This window comes from Bombina bombina, chromosome 7 (assembly GCF_027579735.1).
Source record: "Bombina bombina isolate aBomBom1 chromosome 7, aBomBom1.pri, whole genome shotgun sequence".
NCBI classification, from domain to species: domain Eukaryota; kingdom Metazoa; phylum Chordata; class Amphibia; order Anura; family Bombinatoridae; genus Bombina; species Bombina bombina.
Window position 1 is genome coordinate 561,819,002 of NC_069505.1, and position 19,871 is coordinate 561,838,872.

Here is a 19,871-nt window from a genome sequence, read left to right on the forward strand (position 1 = left end):
GGCGGCGCTTTGCGGTCGGCAGATTAGGGGTTAATTATTGTAAGTAGCTGGCGGCGACGTTGTGGGGGGCAGGTTAGGGGTTAATAAATGTAATATAGGGGTCGGCGGTGTTAGGGGCAGCAGATTAGGGGTACATAGGGATAATGTAAGTTGCGGCGGTTTACGGAGCGGAAGATTAGGGGTTAATAATAATATGCAGGGGTCAGCGATAGCGGGGGCGGAAGATTAGGGGTTAATAAGTGTAAGGTTAGGGGTGTTTAGACTCGGGGTACATGTTAGAGTGTTAGGTGCAGACGTAGGAAGTGTTTCCCCATAGGAAACAATGGGGCTGCGTTAGGAGCTGAACGCGGCTTTTTTGCAGGTGTTAGGTTTTTTTTCAGCTCAAACAGCCCCATTGTTTCCTATGGGAGAATCGTGCACGAGCACGTTTTTGAGGCTGGCCGCGTCCGTAAGCAACTCTGGTATCGAGAGTTGCATTTGCGGTAAAAATGCTCTACGCTCCTTTTTTGGAGCCTAACGCAGCATTTTTTTGAACTCTCGATACCAGAGTTAATTTTATGGTGCGGCCAGAAAAAAACCCGCGGAGCGTTAACAGCCCATCTACCGCCAAACTCCAAATCTAGGCCTAATTAAATACTATGGTAAAAAGACTGTAAGCACCTTGTAATACATTTCTGTTGTCTTGTTATAGAATATCATGTCAGTTAGGTCTAAACATCTTTAAAACAAATTAACATCTTAATTGACACAAATGGTTTTCAATAACCAAACTCCACCATCCTTATTTGGAAAAGCCAATCAGAACTTGAGTCTGCAGACAATGCTTGCAGCATTTCTAATGTTAGTATTAAGTGCATTGTTTTGCCGTTATCAGTTAAAGGCAATTAGAGAAAGATAAGTGGCAGGTTTAGCATTGAGAAGTCTGAGGTGTGCAAGAATATTATAGGGTATAGAAGTGAACCATTAACAAATATTTGGTCACAACGGTAGTACAAAAAACATAATATATTGCAGTAGCCCAAATTATAAAGGATTTCTCTAAAACCCTTATGACACTTATATCAGAGAAACCTATATCTAGTAAACTCTTACTAGAAATCACCACCGCTTTGTTAGAAAACAGCTTAAAGGGATAGTAAAGTCCAAATTAAACTTTCATGATTCAGATAGGGCATGTGATTTTAAACAACTTTATAATTTACTTGTAGCATCACATTTGCTTTGTTCTCTTGGTATTCTTAGTTTAAAGCTTAACATAGGTAGGCTCATATGCTAATTTCTAAGCCCTTGAAGGCTGCATCTTATCTGAATGCATTTGACAGGTTTTTATAGTTATAGGGCATTAGTTCACATGTTTCATATAAATGACATTGTGCTCATGCACGTTGAGTTATTTAAAGGGACAGTCTACACCAGAATTTTTATTGTTTTAAAAGATAGATAATCCCTTTATTATCCATTCCCCAGTTTTGCATAACAAACACAGTTATATTTATATACTTTTTACCTCTGTGATTATCTTGTGTCAAAGCCTCTGCAAACTGCCCCTTTATTTCAGTTCTTTTGACAGACTTGCAGTTTAGCCAATCAGTGCTGGCTCCCAGGTAACTTCACGTGCATGAGCTCAGTGTTATCTATATGAAACACATGAACTAACACCCTCTAGTGGTGAAAAACTGTTAAAATGCATTCTGAAAAGAGGTGGCCTTCAAGGTCTAAGAAATTAGCATATGAACCTCCTAGGTTAAGCTTTCAACTAAGAATACCAAGAGAACAAAGCAAAATTGGTGATAAAAGTAAATTGGAAAATTGTTTAAAATGCCCTATCTGAATCATGAAAGTTTATTTTGGACTAGACTGTCCCTTTAAGAGTCAGCACTAATTGCCTGAAATGCATGTCTGACAAAAGATCTGAGATAAGGGGCAGTCTGCAGAAGCTTAGATACAAGGTAATTATAGAGGTAAAAAGTGCATTATTATAACCATGTTGGTTATGCAAAACTGAGGAATAGGAAATAAAATGATTATCTAGCTTTTTAAACAATAACATTTTTGGTGTTTCCTGTCCTTTTAATATACCTAGTACCTGATTGATTGAAAGATATATATATATATAGCAGTGGTATTAGAAAGTATAAATGTAAAAATGTAATTACATATCACATCAAAATGTTACAAAATAAATGTTACAATCAAAATTCATCACAATAAACAATTAACACAAAATGACAATGTTTAAAAAACATACTATTAAACAGAATGGGAATTCCTTTGAGCTTAGGTAAGTCCTTAAAGGGACATTAAACACTAAATACATGCTAGATAGAATGATGCATTCACAGAAAAGATTAGCCCATGACTAACATGTAGATGTATTTTTTAAAGTTTCATTAGTTGTTTAAAAAGTGACAAAATAAGTGTAAAGTTTTAGTGTCTATAGAACAATGGGAGCTGCCATGTTGTAACTTGTGTTACCTTCTCTGCTGTGGCCAATTAGAGACAGTTATAAATAGGTCACTAGAGTGTGCAGCCAATGGTTGTGCTGGATTTAACAGTGTTCTGCACTTCCATTTCTAACAGGAACTGAAAAGCTCACAATTTCAGAATGGAATTACAGGCAAAGAGGACAAAATAAATAATGAAAGTATATTGCAGAGCTTTTTTATATATACAATTTATCATTTTATATTACCATCTCAAAGTGTTTAATGTCCCTTTAAAGGGACATGAAACGCAAAAAAATTATTTCATGATTCAGATAGAGAATATAATTTTAAACAACTTTCTAATTTACTTATAGTATCTAATCTGTTTCATTCTCTTGGTATCATTTGTTGAAGGAGCAGCTATGCACTACTGGTTTCTAACTGAACACATGGGTGAGCCAATCACAATCAATATATATATGCAGCCATCAATCAATAGCTAGGGCCTAGGTTCTCTGCTGCTCCTGAGCTTGTCTAGATAAACCTTTCAGCAAAGGATAACAAGAGAAGGAAGCAAATGAAATAATAGAAGTAAATTGTAAAGTTGTTTAAAATTGTATTCTCTATCTGAATCATGAAAGAAAATTTTTGTGTGTTTCATGTCCCTTTAATGCTTGGCTGTAAGATTATGTGAAACGGATCGGCATGGAAGGTTTTTTTTTTGCTGCAGATAGAACAGGAAAAAATCCTTTTTGCAAGAAGGACTCGCTCAACAACAAAAAGTGTAATCTATTATTTACACCAGCTTTGGTATGTAATCTCTTTGCCCTCTAGTCTTTCCTCTGCAACAGGATATGTTTGTTTCACTGTTTGCTGCCAACACTTTAAAACCGCCACTGACTGCTGAAAGCTGCTCTCAATCGTGAATTTAGCATCACTTTAAATTATTTGAAAGTGTTGTAAAATATTATAACAAAGACATGTGTAAACATTGTTACATTTCTGTATGTTTAGAATATAATGTATTATTATTCTCTCTCTCTCTCTCTCTCTCTCTCTCTCTCTCTCTCTCTCTTCTTATACCTGTATTCTATAAAGTATCTATTAAATTATTATAAAGAGATAGTTATTGTATCCCTTTAAATAGAATGCGGGTACGCTAATTGGAAGAGCTTGAAAAAGGCAGTTAAAGCGTTGCTTTTAATTCTATTCGTACCCCTATTCTGTAGTGGGTTCACTATTGAGAGCAGCTTTCAGCAGTCAGTGATTTTGTGTCAATTGTTTAATGTGATTATTTTTTATTGTAACATTTCTTTTGTAACATTGTAATGTGATATGTAATTATATTTTTAAATTTATACTTTTTAATACCACTATATACAGGTGAAACTCGAAAAATTAGACTATCATGCAAAAGTTAATTTATTTCACTAATGCAACTTAAAAGGTGAAACTAATATATGAGATAGACTCATTACATGCAAAGCAAGATAGTTCAAGCCGTGATTTGTCATAATTGTGATGATTATGGCTTACAGCTCATGAAAACCCCAAATCCACAATCTCAGAAAATTAGAATATTACATCCAATCAATAAAACAAGGATTGTACATACCTGTAGAACAATATAGGACCTCTGAAAAGTATAAGCATGCATACTGTATGTACTCAGTACTTGGTTTGGGCCCATTTTGCAGCAATTACTGCCTCAATGCGGCGTGGCATGGAAGCTATCAGCCTGTGGCACTACTGAGTGTTATGCAAGATCAGGATGTTTCAATAGCGGCCTTCAGCTCTTCTGCATTGTTCGGTCTCATGTCTCTCATCTTTCTCTTGGCAATGCCCCATAGATTCTCTATGGGGTTCAGGTCAGGCGAGTTTGCTGGCCAATCAAGCACAGTAATCCCATGGTCATTGAACCAGGTTTTGGTGCTTTTGGCAGTGTGGGCAGGTGCCAAGTTCTGCTGGAAAATGAAGTCAGCATCCCCATAGAGCTCGTCTGCGGAAGGAAGCATGAAGTGCTCCAAAATCTCCTGGTAGACGGCTGCGTTGACCCTGGACTTAATGAAGCACAGTGGACCAACACCAGCAGATGACATGGCTCCCCAAATCAACACAGACTGTGGAAACTTCACACTGGACTTCAAGCATCTTGCAGTGTGTGCCTCTCCATTCTTCCGCCATACTCTGGGTCCTTGGTTTCCAAATGAGATGCAAAATTTGCTCTCATCAGAAAAGAGGACTTTGGACCACTGAGCAACAGACCAGGTCTTTTTTTTTTTTTTTGCTTTAGCCCAGGTAAGACTCTTCTGACTTTGTTGTTCAGGAGTGGCTTGACAAGAGGAATACGACATTTGAAGCCCATGTCCAGGATCCGTCTGTATGTGGTGGCTCTTGTGAAAGTCCCCAACACTTTTGAATGGCCTTTTCCTGACAATCTTCTCCAGGCTGTGGTCATCCCTGCTGCTTGTGCACCTTTTTCTTGCACACTTTTCCCTTCCACATAACTTCCTATTAATGTGCTTTGATACAGCACTTTGGGAACATCCAACTTATTTTGCAATTACCTTTTGAGGCTTTCCCTCCTTATGGAGGGTGTCAATGATGGTTTTCTGCACAACTGTCAGGTCAGCAGTCTTTCCCATGATTGTGATTCCTACTGAACCAGACTGAGAGACCATTTAAAGGCTCAGGAACCCTTTGCAGGTGTTATGGCTTAATTAGCTGATTAGAGTGGGACACTTTGAGCCTAGAATATTGCACCTTTTCACAATATTCAAATTTTCTGAGATTGTGGATTTGGGGTTTTCATGAGCTGTAAACCATAATCTCCACAATTATGACAAATCACAGCTTGAACTATCTTGCTTTGCATGTAATGAGTCTATCTCATATTAGTTTCACCTTTTAAGTTGCATTAGTGAAATAATATTCTAAGTTTTCGAGTTTCACCTGTATATATATATCTTTCAGTCAGGTACTAGTTATATTAAAGGGACACTGAACCCACATTTTTTCTTTCATGATTCAGATAGAACATGCAATTTTAAGCAACTTTCTAATGTACTCCTATTATCAAATTTTCTTCATTCTCTTGGTATCTTTTTTTGAAAAGCAAGAGTGTAAGTTTAGAAGCCGGCCCATTTTTGATTAACAACCTGGGTAGTTCTTGCTGATTGGTGGATAAATTCATCCACCAATAAGCAAGTGCTGTCCAGCGGTCTGAACCACAAATTGTCTGGCTCCTTAGCTTAGATGCCTTCTTTTTCAAATAAAGATAGCAAGAGAACAAAGAAAAAATGATAATAGGAGTAAATTAGAAAGTTGCTTAAAATTGCATGCTCTATCTGAATCATGAAAGAAAAAAATTGGGTTCAGTATCCCTTTAAGCTGTTTTCTAACAGAGCAGTAGTGATTTCTATTAAGAGTTTACTAGATATATTTTTCTCCTCTAGTAGTTTACTTTATTTACAGTTAATAACACTCATTTAGTTTACATGTAAAATGTAAATTTGAGTTTCCCAAACACCAATTAATACACACAATGATCTAGAACTTTTTCCCAATTTAATTTAGGTTATGTCTGCTTTTGATTGGCTCAACTATAAATATACTAAATGGTTGGTAAAAATGTAGAATTATAGTGAGAAATACAATAAAAGTTTGAAAAATGCCTAGTACACAGTATGTTATAATTGCACAGCTACTGTTTAAAGGGACTGTTTAACTATATATAGTAATATTTTGGTATATTTTACATACGTTCTTGCCGTGATCGTTTTTTATTTATTTTTTCACTGTTTTGCTTATTCCTATTTTTGTTGTCTTCCATTAAATCTCCTGAAGAGTGTGGTTGGCCATCTTGACATTTGCAAAACAAATAATTGTAGCAGATTATAGGATAGTTCTGGTTCCTTGCATCTATTAAAAAAAAAAAAAAAAAAAAAACTAAAATAAAAATCTAGGCTAATTATTTCAGAAACAAAATAGCATACATGAGTATCCATTAAACACCTGTCCACTTTTTAGCACTAAATAATATGCAAATGCTATCATGTTGTTACATTATACTTCATCCAGCTCCTCAGCATTGACAAAATAATAGTGACCCTTTATCTACATTGGATTCTATTTTAGATTGTGGTTTTTAGAATTGCTCAGAATAATTACAACATAGATATGATTTTTTTATTTATTTAAATATGTTAATATTTCCAGGCAAATTTCTTTTGATCTTGAAACAAACAAGACGTGCAAATTACTAGGTGCTAGCAGCAAACCCAATGCATTATCCGATTGGTTGTGCATCCGGTGACCTCACGGAGACATGGGTCAATCAGATCAGGCATTTGGGCTGTCCGGGATGAGCGCTAACGCCTTGTAGAGCCCCTTACACCAGTACACATACATGTAACATTTATGCCATGCATTATACACCACATATAAATGTTACACCATATATACAATGGGTACTGTAATTCCCCCATCTTCACTATCTATTTTTCCCTCTGCCTGTGGAGGTTCAAGGTAGTCAATGCCCCCCTTGAAAACCTCATTCCCCAAGGTTAACTTGGGGTGGATGGCAGAGGATCTGTGGGGTGCCCCCCTAACCCCCCAGAGAGAGGCAAAAACAAATAGCGAAGATGGGTGAATAACAGTGCCAATCTGATTGGCCCGTGTGTCCGTTAGGTCACCGGATGCATGACCAATCGGCTAATGCATTTGGTTTGCTGCTAGTGCCTTGTGTGCAAATTCCTCTTAAACAGGAAGTGCAAATTCTGGACAAATTCCTCACTAGCTGATAACAACAATTCTACGCTATCCACGCTAATAATAATAAGAAAAATAATAGTATTGTGATTCCATAGGATATTTTATTTAGACATTATGCAATAATGTTTTTTTTTTCATTTTCTCTGTCTCTTTTGCCTGTAAATTAAATCTATTATACAATATTGTTCAAAAGGCAGCACAGTTGTTCCTTGTATGACTTTTTGGGTCTTGAAATTTTAATTATTTATCAGTAACAAAATTTAAGATTGTAAAATACATATGTTGATGTGCACATTAAACAGTATCTAACAATGCTGGTTTTAACTAGAGAATACTTAAAGGGACAGTCAAGTCCAAAAACAACTTTCATGATTTAAATAGGGCACGTAATTTTAAACAACTTCCCAATTTACTTTTATCACCAATTTTGCTTTGTTCTCTTGGTATTTTTAGTTGAAAGCTAATCTTAGGAGGTTCATATGCTAATTTCTTAGACCTTAAAGACTGCCTCTAATCTGAATGCATTTTGACCACTAGAGGGCATTTGTTCATGTGTTTCATACAGATAACATTGAGCCCATGCATTTGAAGTAACCTAGGAGTGAGCATTAATTGGCTAAAATGCAAGTCTGTCAAAAGAACTGAAATAAGGGGGCAGTCAGCAGAAGCTTAGATAAAAGGTAATTACAGAAGTAATATGTGAATTATTATAACTGTGTTGGTTATGCAAAACTGGGGAATGGGTAATAAAGGGATTATCTTTCTTTTTAAACAACAAAAATTCTGGTGTTGACTGTCCCTTTAAGTATATCCATTTATATAATTTTAAGAGAAAAGTTGATACAGGAATGTCTGCTTAAATTTTAATTTTTTTAAGATTCAGATGGAGTGTAAAATGAAAGAAAAAAAACATAATTTATGCTTACCTGATAAATGTATTTCTCTTGTGGTGTATCCAGTCCACGGATCATCCATTACTTGTGGGATATTCTCATTCCCAACAGGAAGTTGCAAGAGGACACCCACAGCAGAGCTGTCTATATAAATCCCCCCTCACTACCATATCCAGTCATTCGACCGAAAACAAGCAGAGAAAGGAGAAACCATAGGGTGCAGTGGTGACTGTAGTTTAAAATTAAAAAATACCTGCCTTAAAATGACAGGGCGGGCCGTGGACTGGATACACCACAAGAGAAATACATTTATCAGGTAAGCATAAATTATGTTATCTCTTGTAAGGTGTATCCAGTCCACGGATCATCCATTACTTGTGGGATACCAATACCAAAGCTAAAGTACACGGATGAAGGGAGGGACAAGGCAGGTACTTAAACGGAAGGTACCACTGCCTGTAAAACCTTTCTCCCAAAAATAGCCTCCGAAGAAGCAAAAGTATCAAATTTGTAGAATTTTGAAAAAGTATGAAGCGAAGACCAAGTCGTCGCCTTGCAAATCTGTTCAACAGAAGCCTCATTTTTAAAGGCCCATGTGGAAGCCACAGCTCTAGTAGAATGAACTGTAATCCTTTCTGGAGGCTGCTGGCCAGCAGTCTCATAGGCTAAGCGGATTATGCTTCTTAGCCAAAAAGAAAGAGAGGTTGCCAAAGCCTTTTGACCTCACCTCTGTCCAGAGTAGACGACAAACAAAGCAGATGTTTGACGAAAATCTTTAGTAGCTTGTAAGTAAAACTTTAAAGCACGAACCACGTCCAGATTGTGTAATAGACGCTCCTTCTTTGAAGAAGGATTAAGACACAAAGACGGAACAACAATCTCTTGATTGATATTCTTATTAGATACCACCTTAGGTAAAAACCCAGGTTTGGTACGCAGAACTACCTTATCTGCATGGAAGATCAGATAAGGAGAATCACATTGTAAGGCAGATAACTCGGAAACTCTACGAGCCGAGGAAATAGCTACCAAAAAAAGAACTTTCCAAGATAAAAGTTTGATATCTATGGAATGAAGAGGTTCAAACGGAACCCCCTGAAGAACTTTAAGAACCAAATTTAAGCTCCAAGGTGGAGCAACAGGTTTAAACACAGGCTTGATTCTAACTAAAGCCTGACAAAATGCCTGAACGTCTGGGGCATCCGCCAGAAGCTTGTGCAAAAGAATAGATAGCGCAGAAATCTGTCCCTTTAAGAAACTAGCTGACAATCTTTTTCCAAACCTTTTTGGAGAAAGGATAATATCCTGGGAATCCTGACCTTACTCCATGAGTAGCCCTTAGATTCACACCAATAAAGATATTTACGCCATATTTTATGATAGATTTTCCTGGTGACAGGCTTCCGTGCCTGAATCAAGGTATCAATGACTGACTCGGAGAAACCACGCTTTGATAAAATCAAGCGTTCAATCTCCAGGCAGTCAGCCTCAGAGAAATTAGATTTGGATGGTTGAAAGGACCTTGAAGTAGAAGGTCCTGTCTCAGCGGCAGAGTCCATGGTGGAAAGGATGACATGTCCACCAGATCTGCATACCAAGTCCTGCGTGGCCACGCAGGCGCTATCAAGATCACCGATGCTCTCTCCTGCTTGACTTTGGCAATCAGACGAGGGAGCAGAGGAAACGGTGGAAACACATAAGCCAGGTTGAAGGACCAAGGCGCTGCTAGAGCATCTATCACCGTTGCCTTGGGGTCCCTGGACCTGGATCCGTAACAAGGAAGCTTGGCGTTCTGGCGAGACACCATGAGATCCAGTTCTGGTTCGCCCCAACGAAGAACCAATTGTGCAAACACCTCCGGATGGAGTTCCCACTCCCCCGGATGAAAAGTCTGATGACTTAGAAAATACGCCTCCCAGTTCTCTACACCTGGGATATGGATAGCTGATAGGTGGCAAGAGTGAATCTCTGCCCAGCAAATTATCTTTGAGACTTCTAACATCGCTAGGGAACTCCTTGTTCCCCCTTGATGGTTGATGTAAGCCACAGTTGTGATGTTGTCCGACTGAAATCTGATGAACCTCATTGTCGCTAGATGAGGCCAAGCCTGAAGAGCATTGAATATCGCTCTTAGTTCCAGAATGTTTATTGGAAGGAGTGACTCCTCCTGAGTCCACGATCCCTGAGCCTTCAGGGAGTTCCAGACTGCACCCCAACCTAGAAGGCTGGCATCTGTCATTACAATTGTCCAATCTGGCCTGCGAAAGGTCATACCTTTGGACAGATGGGTCCGATATAGCCACCAGAGAAGAGAATTCCTGGTCTCTTGGTCCAGATTCAGTAAAGGGGACAAATCTGTGTAATCCCCATTCCACTGACTGAGCATGCATAGTTGCAGCGGTCTGAGATGTAGGCGTGCAAATGGCACTATGTCCATTGCCGCTACCATTAAGCCGATTACTTCCATGCACAGAGCCACCGAAGGGCGAGGAATGGAATAAAGAACACGGCAGGAATTTAGAAGTTTTTATAACCTGGACTCTGTCAGGTAAATTTTCATTTCTACAGAATCTATCAGAGTCCCTAGGAAGGAAACTCTTGTGAGGGGGGATAGAGAACTCTTTTTCTCGTTCACCTTCCACCCATGCGACCTCAGAAATGCCAACACTATGTCCGTATGAGACTTGGCAATTTGGAAGTTTGACGCCTGAATCAGGATGTCGTCTAAATAAGGGGCCACTGCTATGCCCCGTGGCCTTAGGACCGCCAGAAGCGACCCCAGAACCTTCGTAAAATTCTTGGGACTGTAGCTAACCCAAAGGGAAGAGCTACAAACTGGTAGTGCCTGTCTAGGAAGGCAAACCTGAGAAACCGATGATGATCTTTGTGTATCGGAATGTGCAGATAAGCATCCTTTAAATCCACTGTAGTCATGTATTGACCCTCCTGGATCATAGGTAGGATGGTACGAATAGTCTCCATCTTGAATGATGGAACTCTGAGGAATTTGTTTAAGATCTTTTGATCCAAAATTGGTCTGAAGGTCCCCTCTTTTTTGGGAACCACAAACAGATTTGAGTAAAATCCCTGTCCCTGTTCCTCCTTTGGGACTGGATGGATCACTCCCATAACAAGGAGGTCTTGTACACAGTGTAAGAATGCCTCTCTCTTTATCTGGTTTGTAGATAATTGTGAAAGGTGAAATCTCCCTTTTGGGGGGGGAAGCCTTGAAGTCCAGAAGATATCCCTGGGATATAATTTCCAACGCCCAGGGATCCTGGACATCTCTTGCCCATGCCTGGGCGAAGAGTGAAAGTCTGCCCCCTACTAGATCCGTTACCGGATAGGGGGTCATTGCTTCATGCTGTCTTAGAGGCAGCAGCAGGTTTTTTGGCCTGCTTACCCTTGTTCCAGGTCTGGTTAGGTCTCCAGACCGTCTTGGACTGAGCAAAAGTTCCCTCTTGTTTTGCATTAGAGGAAGTTGATGCCGCACTTGCCTTGAAGTTTCGAAAGGCACGAAAATTAGACTGTTTGGCCCTTGGTTTGGACCTATCCTGAGGAAGGGCATGACCTTTTCCTCCAGTGATATCAGCAATAATCTCCTTCAAACCAGGCCCGAATAGGGTCTGCCCCTTGAAGGGAATGTTAAGCAGCTTCGATTTTGAAGTAACGTCAGCAGACCATGATTTAAGCCATAGTGCTCTGCGCGCCTGGATAGCAAAACCAGAATTCTTAGCCGTTAGTTTAGTCAAATGAACAATGGCATCAGAAACAAAAGAATTGGCTAGCTTAAGTGCTCTAAGCTTGTCAAGTATTTCATCCAATGGAGTCGCTACCTGTAAAGCCTCTTCCAGAGACTCAAACCAGAACGCCGCAGCAGCAGTGACAGGCGCAATGCATGCAAGGGGCTGTAGGATAAAACCTTGTTGAATAAACATTTTCTTAAGGTAACCCTCTAACTTTTTATCCATTGGATCTAAGAAAGCACAACTGTCCTCGACAGGGATAGTAGTACGCTTTGCTAGAGTAGAAACTGCTCCCTCCACCTTAGGAACTGTCTGCCATAAGTCCCGTGTGGTGGCGTCTATTGGAAACATTTTTCTAAAAACAGGAGGGGGAGAGAACGGCACACCTGGTCTATCCCATTCCTTAGAAATAATTTCTGTAAACCTTTTAGGTATTGGAAAATCATCAGTACACACCGGCACTGCATAGTATTTATCCAGTCTACACAATTTCTCTGGCACTGCAATTGTATCACAGTCATTCAGAGCAGCTAAAACCTCCCTGAGTAACACGCGGAGGTGTTCAAGCTTAAATTTAAATGTAGAAATATCAGAATCAGGTTGCATCATCTTCCCTGAGTCAGAAATATCACCCACAGAAAGAAGCTCTCCTTCTTCAGCTTCTGCATATTGTGAGGCATTATCAGACATAGCTCTTAAAGCGTCAGTATGCTCTGTATTTTGTCTAACTCCAGAGCTATCTCGCTTTCCTCTAAATTCAGGTAGTCTGGCTAATACCGCTGACAGTGTATTATCCATGACTGCCGCCATGTCTTGTAAAGTAAACGCTATGGGCGCCCTGGATGTACTTGGCGCCATTTGAGCGTGAGTCCCTTGAGCGGGAGTCAAAGGATCTGACACGTGGGGAGAGTTAGTCGGCATAACTTCCCCCTCGTCAGATTCCTCTGGTGATAAATGTTTTAAAGACAGAATATGATCTTTATTGCTTAAAGTGAAATCAGTACATTTGGTACACATTCTAAGAGGGGGTTCCACCATGGCTTTTAAACATAATGAACAAGGAGTTTCCTCTAGGTCAGGCATGTTTATACAGACTAGAAATGAGACTAGCAAGCTTGGAAAACACTTTAAATCAAGTTAACAAGCAAATATAAAAAACGGTACTGTGCCTTTAAGAGAAACAAATTTTGGCAGAATTTGAAAAACAGTGAAAAAAGGCAGTAAATCAAACAAAATTTTTACAGTGTGTATAATAAGCTAACAGAGCATTGCACCCACTTGCAAATGGATGATTAACCCCTTAGTTCAAAAAACGGATCAAAAAAACGATATAGACGTTTTTTAACAGTCACACCAAACTGCCACAGCCTTACTGTGGGCCTACCTTCCCCAACAAACACTTTTGGAAGCCTAAAAGCCCTTTAGAGATGTCCTGTAGCATTCAGGGAACTCCTGGATGTCTCAGTCTGTAATAGTTAATGCACAAAAAAGCACGAACTAGGCCCCTCCCACTCATAGTAACACAGTGGAAAGCCTCAGGAAACTGTTTCTAGGCAAATTTAAGCCAGCGATGTGGAAAAAAACTAGGCCCCAATAAAGTTTTATCACCAAAGTATATATAAAAACGTTTAAACATGCCAGCAAACGTTTTATATTGTAAATATAAAAGAGTTTTACCTCAGAAAGTAAGCATGATACCAGTCGCTATTAAATCACGGTATTCAGGCTTACCTTACATAAATTTGGTATCAGCAGCATTTTCTAGCCTTCATTTCATCTTCTAGAAAAATCTTAACTGCACATACCTCATAGCAGAATAACCTGCACGCCATTCCCCCGCTGAAGTTATCTCTCTCTTCAGACATGTGTGAGAACAGCAATGGATCTTAGTTACAACCTGCTAAGCTCATAGAAATCACAGGCAGATTCTTCTTTTTTCCTGCCTGGAACAAAATAGCACAACTCCGGTACTATTTAAAAATAATAAACTCTTGATTGAAGCAAAATAACAGCTACATTTCACCACTTATCTCTTACTACCTCCATGCTTGTTGAGAGTTGCAAGAGAATGACTGGATATGGTAGTGAGGGGAGGAGCTATAAAGACAGCTCTGCTGTGGGTGTCCTCTTGCAACTTCCTGTTGGGAATGAGAATATCCCACAAGTAATGGATGATCCGTGGACTGGATACACCTTACAAGAGAAATCCAATTTACTTCAATTATAATTTGTTATCTTTCTTGAGATCCTTTGTTGAAAAGCAGATAGGTAGGTTTAGGGCTGTGCACGTGTCTGCACTATATGGTAAAAATGCTTTTAAGAATGATATAGATTTGCAAGAACTCTAAATGGCAGCTATGTTTGCTGTTGCTCCAGACATATAGGGCTAGATTAGAACTGGCGCGGTAAAATGCGTTTTTGCGATAGTGAAAACTTCTCTAGAGTTAAGCTTTTTTTAGATTATCGTGTGCACCCGACTATCGCGCAAACACGATCGCATTTTCACATTCCCCATAGAAGTCAATGGAGAAAAAAAAAAACCATCGCAAAAACAACAACATAGCATATTCGCATTAGCAAATGTAAAACTTTTTTAGTAAATACAAGTTAAAATCTTTATTTATTAGCAAATGTAAAACTTTTTTAGTAAATACAAGTTAAAATCTTTATTAAATATGAATATTACATAAATATGTTTTATCATGTTTTCATCTACAGAGGATATAAAAAGTCTACACACCCCTGTTAAAATGTCAGGTTTCTGTGATGTAAAAAAATGAGACAAAGATAAATCATTTCAGAAATTTTTCCACCTTTAATGTGACCTTTAATATGTACAACTCAATTGAAAAACAAACTGAAATCTTTTAGGTGGAGAGAACGAAAAATAAAAAAACTAAAATATTATGGTTGCATAAGTGTAAACAAATACTTTGTTGAAGCACCTTTTGATTTTATTTTACAGCACTCAGTCTTTTTGGGTTGCGTCTATCAGCATGGCACATCTTGGCTTGGCACTTTGTAAAAACACTCCAAATCTGTCAGATTGCGAGGGCATCGCCTGTGCACAGCCCTCTTCAGATCACACCACAGATTTTCGATTCAGGTCTGGGCTCTGGCTGAGCCCTTCCAAAACTTCTGCTGAAGCCATTCCTTTGTTGATTTGGATGTATGCTTTGGGTCGTTGTCATGCTGAAAGATGAAGGTAGAGGGAACTGTTCATAATTCCCTCTACCTTGACTAAGGCCCCAGTTTCAGCTAAAGAAAAACAGCCCCAAAGCATGATGCTGACACCACCATGCTTTACTGTGGGTATGTTGTTCTTTTGGTGATGTGCAGTGGTTTCATCAGACAATAACACATTTTCCCACATGCTTTTGGGAGACTTCAGATGTGTTCTTGCAAAATGTAGCCGGGCTTGGATGTTTTTCTTTGTAAGAAAAGGCTTCTGTTTTGCCAATATACCCATTTTTGTACGGTGTGCTAAACATACAGAAAATACATACATATATACATACAAACAAATAAATCTTTAGCAATGTATATGTATGTATCTCTGTGTTAAAGTCTTTTTGTGGCTTTTTTTTTCTCTAACACCCAAGATCTCATATCTTTGAGCCTTTATAACTTTTGTATGCAATAATTTATTTTTTTATTTTTATTATACAGTGTTAATATGAGTGTCACTGTACTTTGTAATACATTTTTGAAGTGCTTTGTGCAACTTTTTGTGTTTCGGAAAAGATTGTAGAGTGCAGGAAACTGATTTTGCTGTGTAAAATGTGGCTGCATTTGGTGCACTGATGGGATTTGTGTGCAGCCTTTGTTTCTCTATTGTTATTTAATAGCCTCCTACCTAAATTACCCTAAAAGGGTTACGTAGGTGAGGTTTAAATATAAGGTGATTAGACGTCCCTATTTTTTAGAGACAGTTATGAATTTGGGCAGTCTGCCTATATTATTTTAAAGAGTAATTTGTGACACTGATTCAGATAAGCTGTCAGGATTGTCTTGAATTTGTTTCAATGGTGTGTGGCAGTGAGCAGCAGCCAGTGACATCATGTTAAAGTCAGAGCCGGCAGCGAGACATCTAAACTTTGTGTTTTTCCCGCCCGTTGACTCAGGCAGCAGATAGAATTGTCATTTTGAAGATTTAACTCCACTTTTTGCGTCTGGGAGCCAGGTTTTGGAGGAGATGACTCTCCTCTCAGGCAGCTATCAATCACCACCTTCTGAGGTTAATTAAAATGGTCATTTGCAGACCAAACGTGTCTCTGTCTATCAAGTCAGTCTTAAGCCCGGAAAACTTGCCTGACACAGGGGAGACCAGCAATTGGCGGAGAAATTAGGGTAACAGGCTAAACACTCCCTAAAGACACTGGTTTTGTCTGTCCCAAAATCATAATTTTTTCCCTGAATGCTATAGTGCCTATTATGGGCTAGATTACAAGTGGAGTGATATTTTATCATGCGACCGCAAACAGGAAAAATATGCCTATTTGCGGGCATGTAATAAATAACCAGCCATTACAAGTGTCTGGTTATTGCTATTGCGAGTTTGAGGTAGCAATTAGTGCTTATAAAATGAACCAGAGATCAGATCTCTGGTTCATTTTATAAATGTGCCCCAGAATCAAGTGTCATATAATTTTATTAACAAATAAACGGCTAAAGACCCGAGTAGCTAACGCAGCTTTTTTTCCCAACGCACCCTTAAGACAACGCTGGTATTTAGAGTTGTCTGAATGGCTGCGTTACACTACAAAAAGGGTGCGTTGAGCCGAATTTACCGCCACTTCAACCCTCAATACCAGCGTTGCTTATGGTAGCGGTAAGCTGGGAAAACGTGCTCGTGCACGATTCCCCCATAGGAAACAATGGGGCAGTTTGGGATGAAAAAAAACCTAACACCTGCAAAAAAGCAGCGTTAAGCTCCTAACGCAGCCCCATTGTTTCCTATGGGGAAACACTATCTAAGTCTGCACCTAACACCCTAACATGAACCCTGAGTCTAAACACTCCTAACCTTACACTTATTAACCCCTAATCTGCTGCCCCCGCTATTGCTGACACCTGCATTATATTATTAACCCCTAATCTGCAGCTCCGTACACCGCCGCAACCTACATTATCCCTATGAACCCCTAATCTGCTGCCCCTAACACCGCCGACCCCTATATTATATTTATTAACCCCTAATCTGCCCCCCCAAAGTCGCCGCTACCTTACCTACACTTATTAACCCCTAATCTGCCGACCGGACCTCACCGCCACTATAATAAATGCATTAACCCCTAAACCGCCGCACTCCCGCCTCCCAAACCCTATAATAAATAGTATTAACTCCTAATCTGCCCCCCCCAACGTCGCCGCCACCTAACTTCAAGTATTAACCCCTAATCTGCCGACCAGACCTCACCGCTACTCTAATAAATGTATTAACCCCATAATTTTAATCAAACCAAATAAATTAAATCTTATTAACTAAAGTATTCCTATTTAAAACTAAATACTTACCTGTAAAATAAACCCTAATATAGCTACAATATAACAAATAATTATATTGTAGCTATTTTAGGATTTATATTTATTTTACAGGCAACTTTGTATTTATTTTAACTAGGTACAATAGCTATTAAATAGTTATTAACTATTTAATAGCTACCTAGTTAAAATAATTACAAAATTACCTGTAAAATAAATCCTAACCTAAGTTACAATTAAACCTAACACTACACTATCAATAAATTAATTAAATAAATTACCTACAATTACATACAATTAAATAAACTAAACTAAATTACAAAAACAAACAAACACTAAATTACAAAAAATAAAAAAAGATTACAAGAATATTAGGCTAATTACACCTACTCTAAGCCCCCTATTTAATAGCTATTGTACCTAGTTAAAATAAATACAAAGTTGCCTGTAAAATAAATATAAATCCTAAAATAGCTACAATATAATTATTCGTTATATTGTAGCTATATTAGGGTTTATTTTACAGGTAAGTATTTAGTTTTAAATAGGAATACTTTAGTTAATAAGATATAATTTATTTTGTTAGATTAAAATTATATTTAACTTAGGGGGGTGTTAGGTAGTGATGTCCCGAACTGTTCGCCCGCGAACAGTTCACCGTGAACTTAGCTTGTTCGCGTTTGCCGCTACGGGCGAACATATGCGATGTTCGATCCGCCCCCTATGTGTCATCATTGAGGAAACTTTGACCCTGTATGTCACAGCCTTCTGACACATTAGAGCCATTCAGCATCTGACACTCCCTCACAGACCCTCCCAACTTCTTGGCAGCAGCCATTTTAGACTCATTACGACCTTGCTTTCTTAGTGAGAGGACCTTTTGTGTTGCTGCTGCTGACATTATAGGGAAATAGATAGCTAGGCTAGTGTATTTAGTGTCCACTACAGTCCTGAAGGACTCATCTCATCTCTGCTGCAAGGACAGCACCCCAAAAAGCCCTTTTTAGGGCTATTTTTTTTTTGTATTTTTATTTGCATTTGCCTGGCTTTCAGCCTGTGTGTGAGGCTCACAGCATATGCTGTGATTAGTGCCACCACTGATATCTGCTTAACATTAGTTTAAATTTAACCAACAAAAATTTTAAATTATTTTGCTAGTGTAATTTATTTTCATTTTCTATCAGGCCTGTGTCTCAGGCTCACACAGCATAAACTGTGGTTCATTGCTCTGTGCCAGCCACCACTCATATCTGCTTATAACATTATTTTAAATTTTAAAAAAAACTTTTAAATCATTTTGCTAGTGTAATCTAATTTCATTTTATATCAGGCCTGTGTGTTTTCCTGACTTACAGAGCATACTGTGGTTAATAGCTTCTCTACCTTGGCTATCAGCCACGACTCATATGTGCTTAACCTTTTTTTAAATTAAAAAAAAACAACCTTTAAATCATTTTGCTAGTGTAATCTATTTTTATTTTCTATCAGGCCTGTGTGTTTTGCTGACTTACAGAGCATGCTGTGTTTAATTGCTGCCCTCCCTAGTCTATCAGCCACGACTCATATGTGCTTAACTTTTTTTAAATTCCAAAAAAAATTTTTTTAAATCATTTTGCTAGTGTAATCTAATTTTATTTTCAGGCCTGTGTGTATCTGACTTACAGAGCCTACTGTGGTTAATTGCTGCCCTACCAAGGCTAGCAGCCAGCCCACGACTCATATGTGCTTAACTTTTTCCTTTAAATTAAAAAAAAAAAAACTTTAAATCATTTTGCTAGTGTAATCTAATTTTATTTTCTATCAGGCCTGTGTGTATCTGACTTACAGAGCCTACTGTGGTTAATTGATGCCCTACCAAGGCTAGCAGCCATGACTCATATGTGCTTAACCTTTTTCTTTAAATTAAAAAAAAACAACCTTTAAATCATTTTGCTAGTGTAATCTATTTTTATTTTCTATCAGGCCTGTGTGTTTTGCTCACTTACAGAGCATACTGTGTTTAATTGCTGCCCTCCCTAGTCTATCAGCCACGACTCATATGTGCTTAACCTTTTTTTAAATTAAACTGTGAAGAATAGTAATACTTAAGAAAAACTTGTTATACCAGTACCACCATGGGTCCCAGACCGCATGTTTTGTTGTTATACTTTGTCAGGGTAATCATGCAGGCCATATAGACCTCCCTTGATAGGGGAAGTAACAGGGATTAAAGTGCAAAGAATAGTACAACTTAACACAACCTAGTTAACATTAACAGTGGTTCCCAGACCGCATGTCTTGTTATTAGATTTTGCCAGGATAATCAGCCAGGCCATATAGACCGCCCCCGATAGGGGGAGTAATAGGGATTAAAGTGCTAAGAATAGTAAAAATTAACACAACCTAGTTAACAGTGGTTCCCAGACCGCATGTTTTGTTGTTATATTTTGCCAGGATAATCAGGCACGCCGTATAGACCTCCCCCGATAGGGGGAGTAAGAGGGATTAAAGTGCTAAGAATAGTACTACTTAACACAACCTAGTTACCATGGGTCCATGACCACATTTTT

At 38.7% G+C, this 19,871-nt stretch overlaps 1 protein-coding gene across 1 annotated transcript in view; it reads right to left on the bottom strand.

Annotated features, from left to right (window-relative positions):
• The window catches only part of LOC128667056 (uncharacterized), a 342,615-nt gene that overhangs the window by 85,005 nt on the left and 237,739 nt on the right, over positions 1-19,871 (bottom strand). Inside the window, exon 10 of the mRNA XM_053721939.1 lies at positions 6,189-6,347. Coding sequence (XP_053577914.1) covers positions 6,189-6,347 — 159 coding nt within the window. The remainder of the gene's footprint in view (positions 1-6,188; positions 6,348-19,871) is intronic.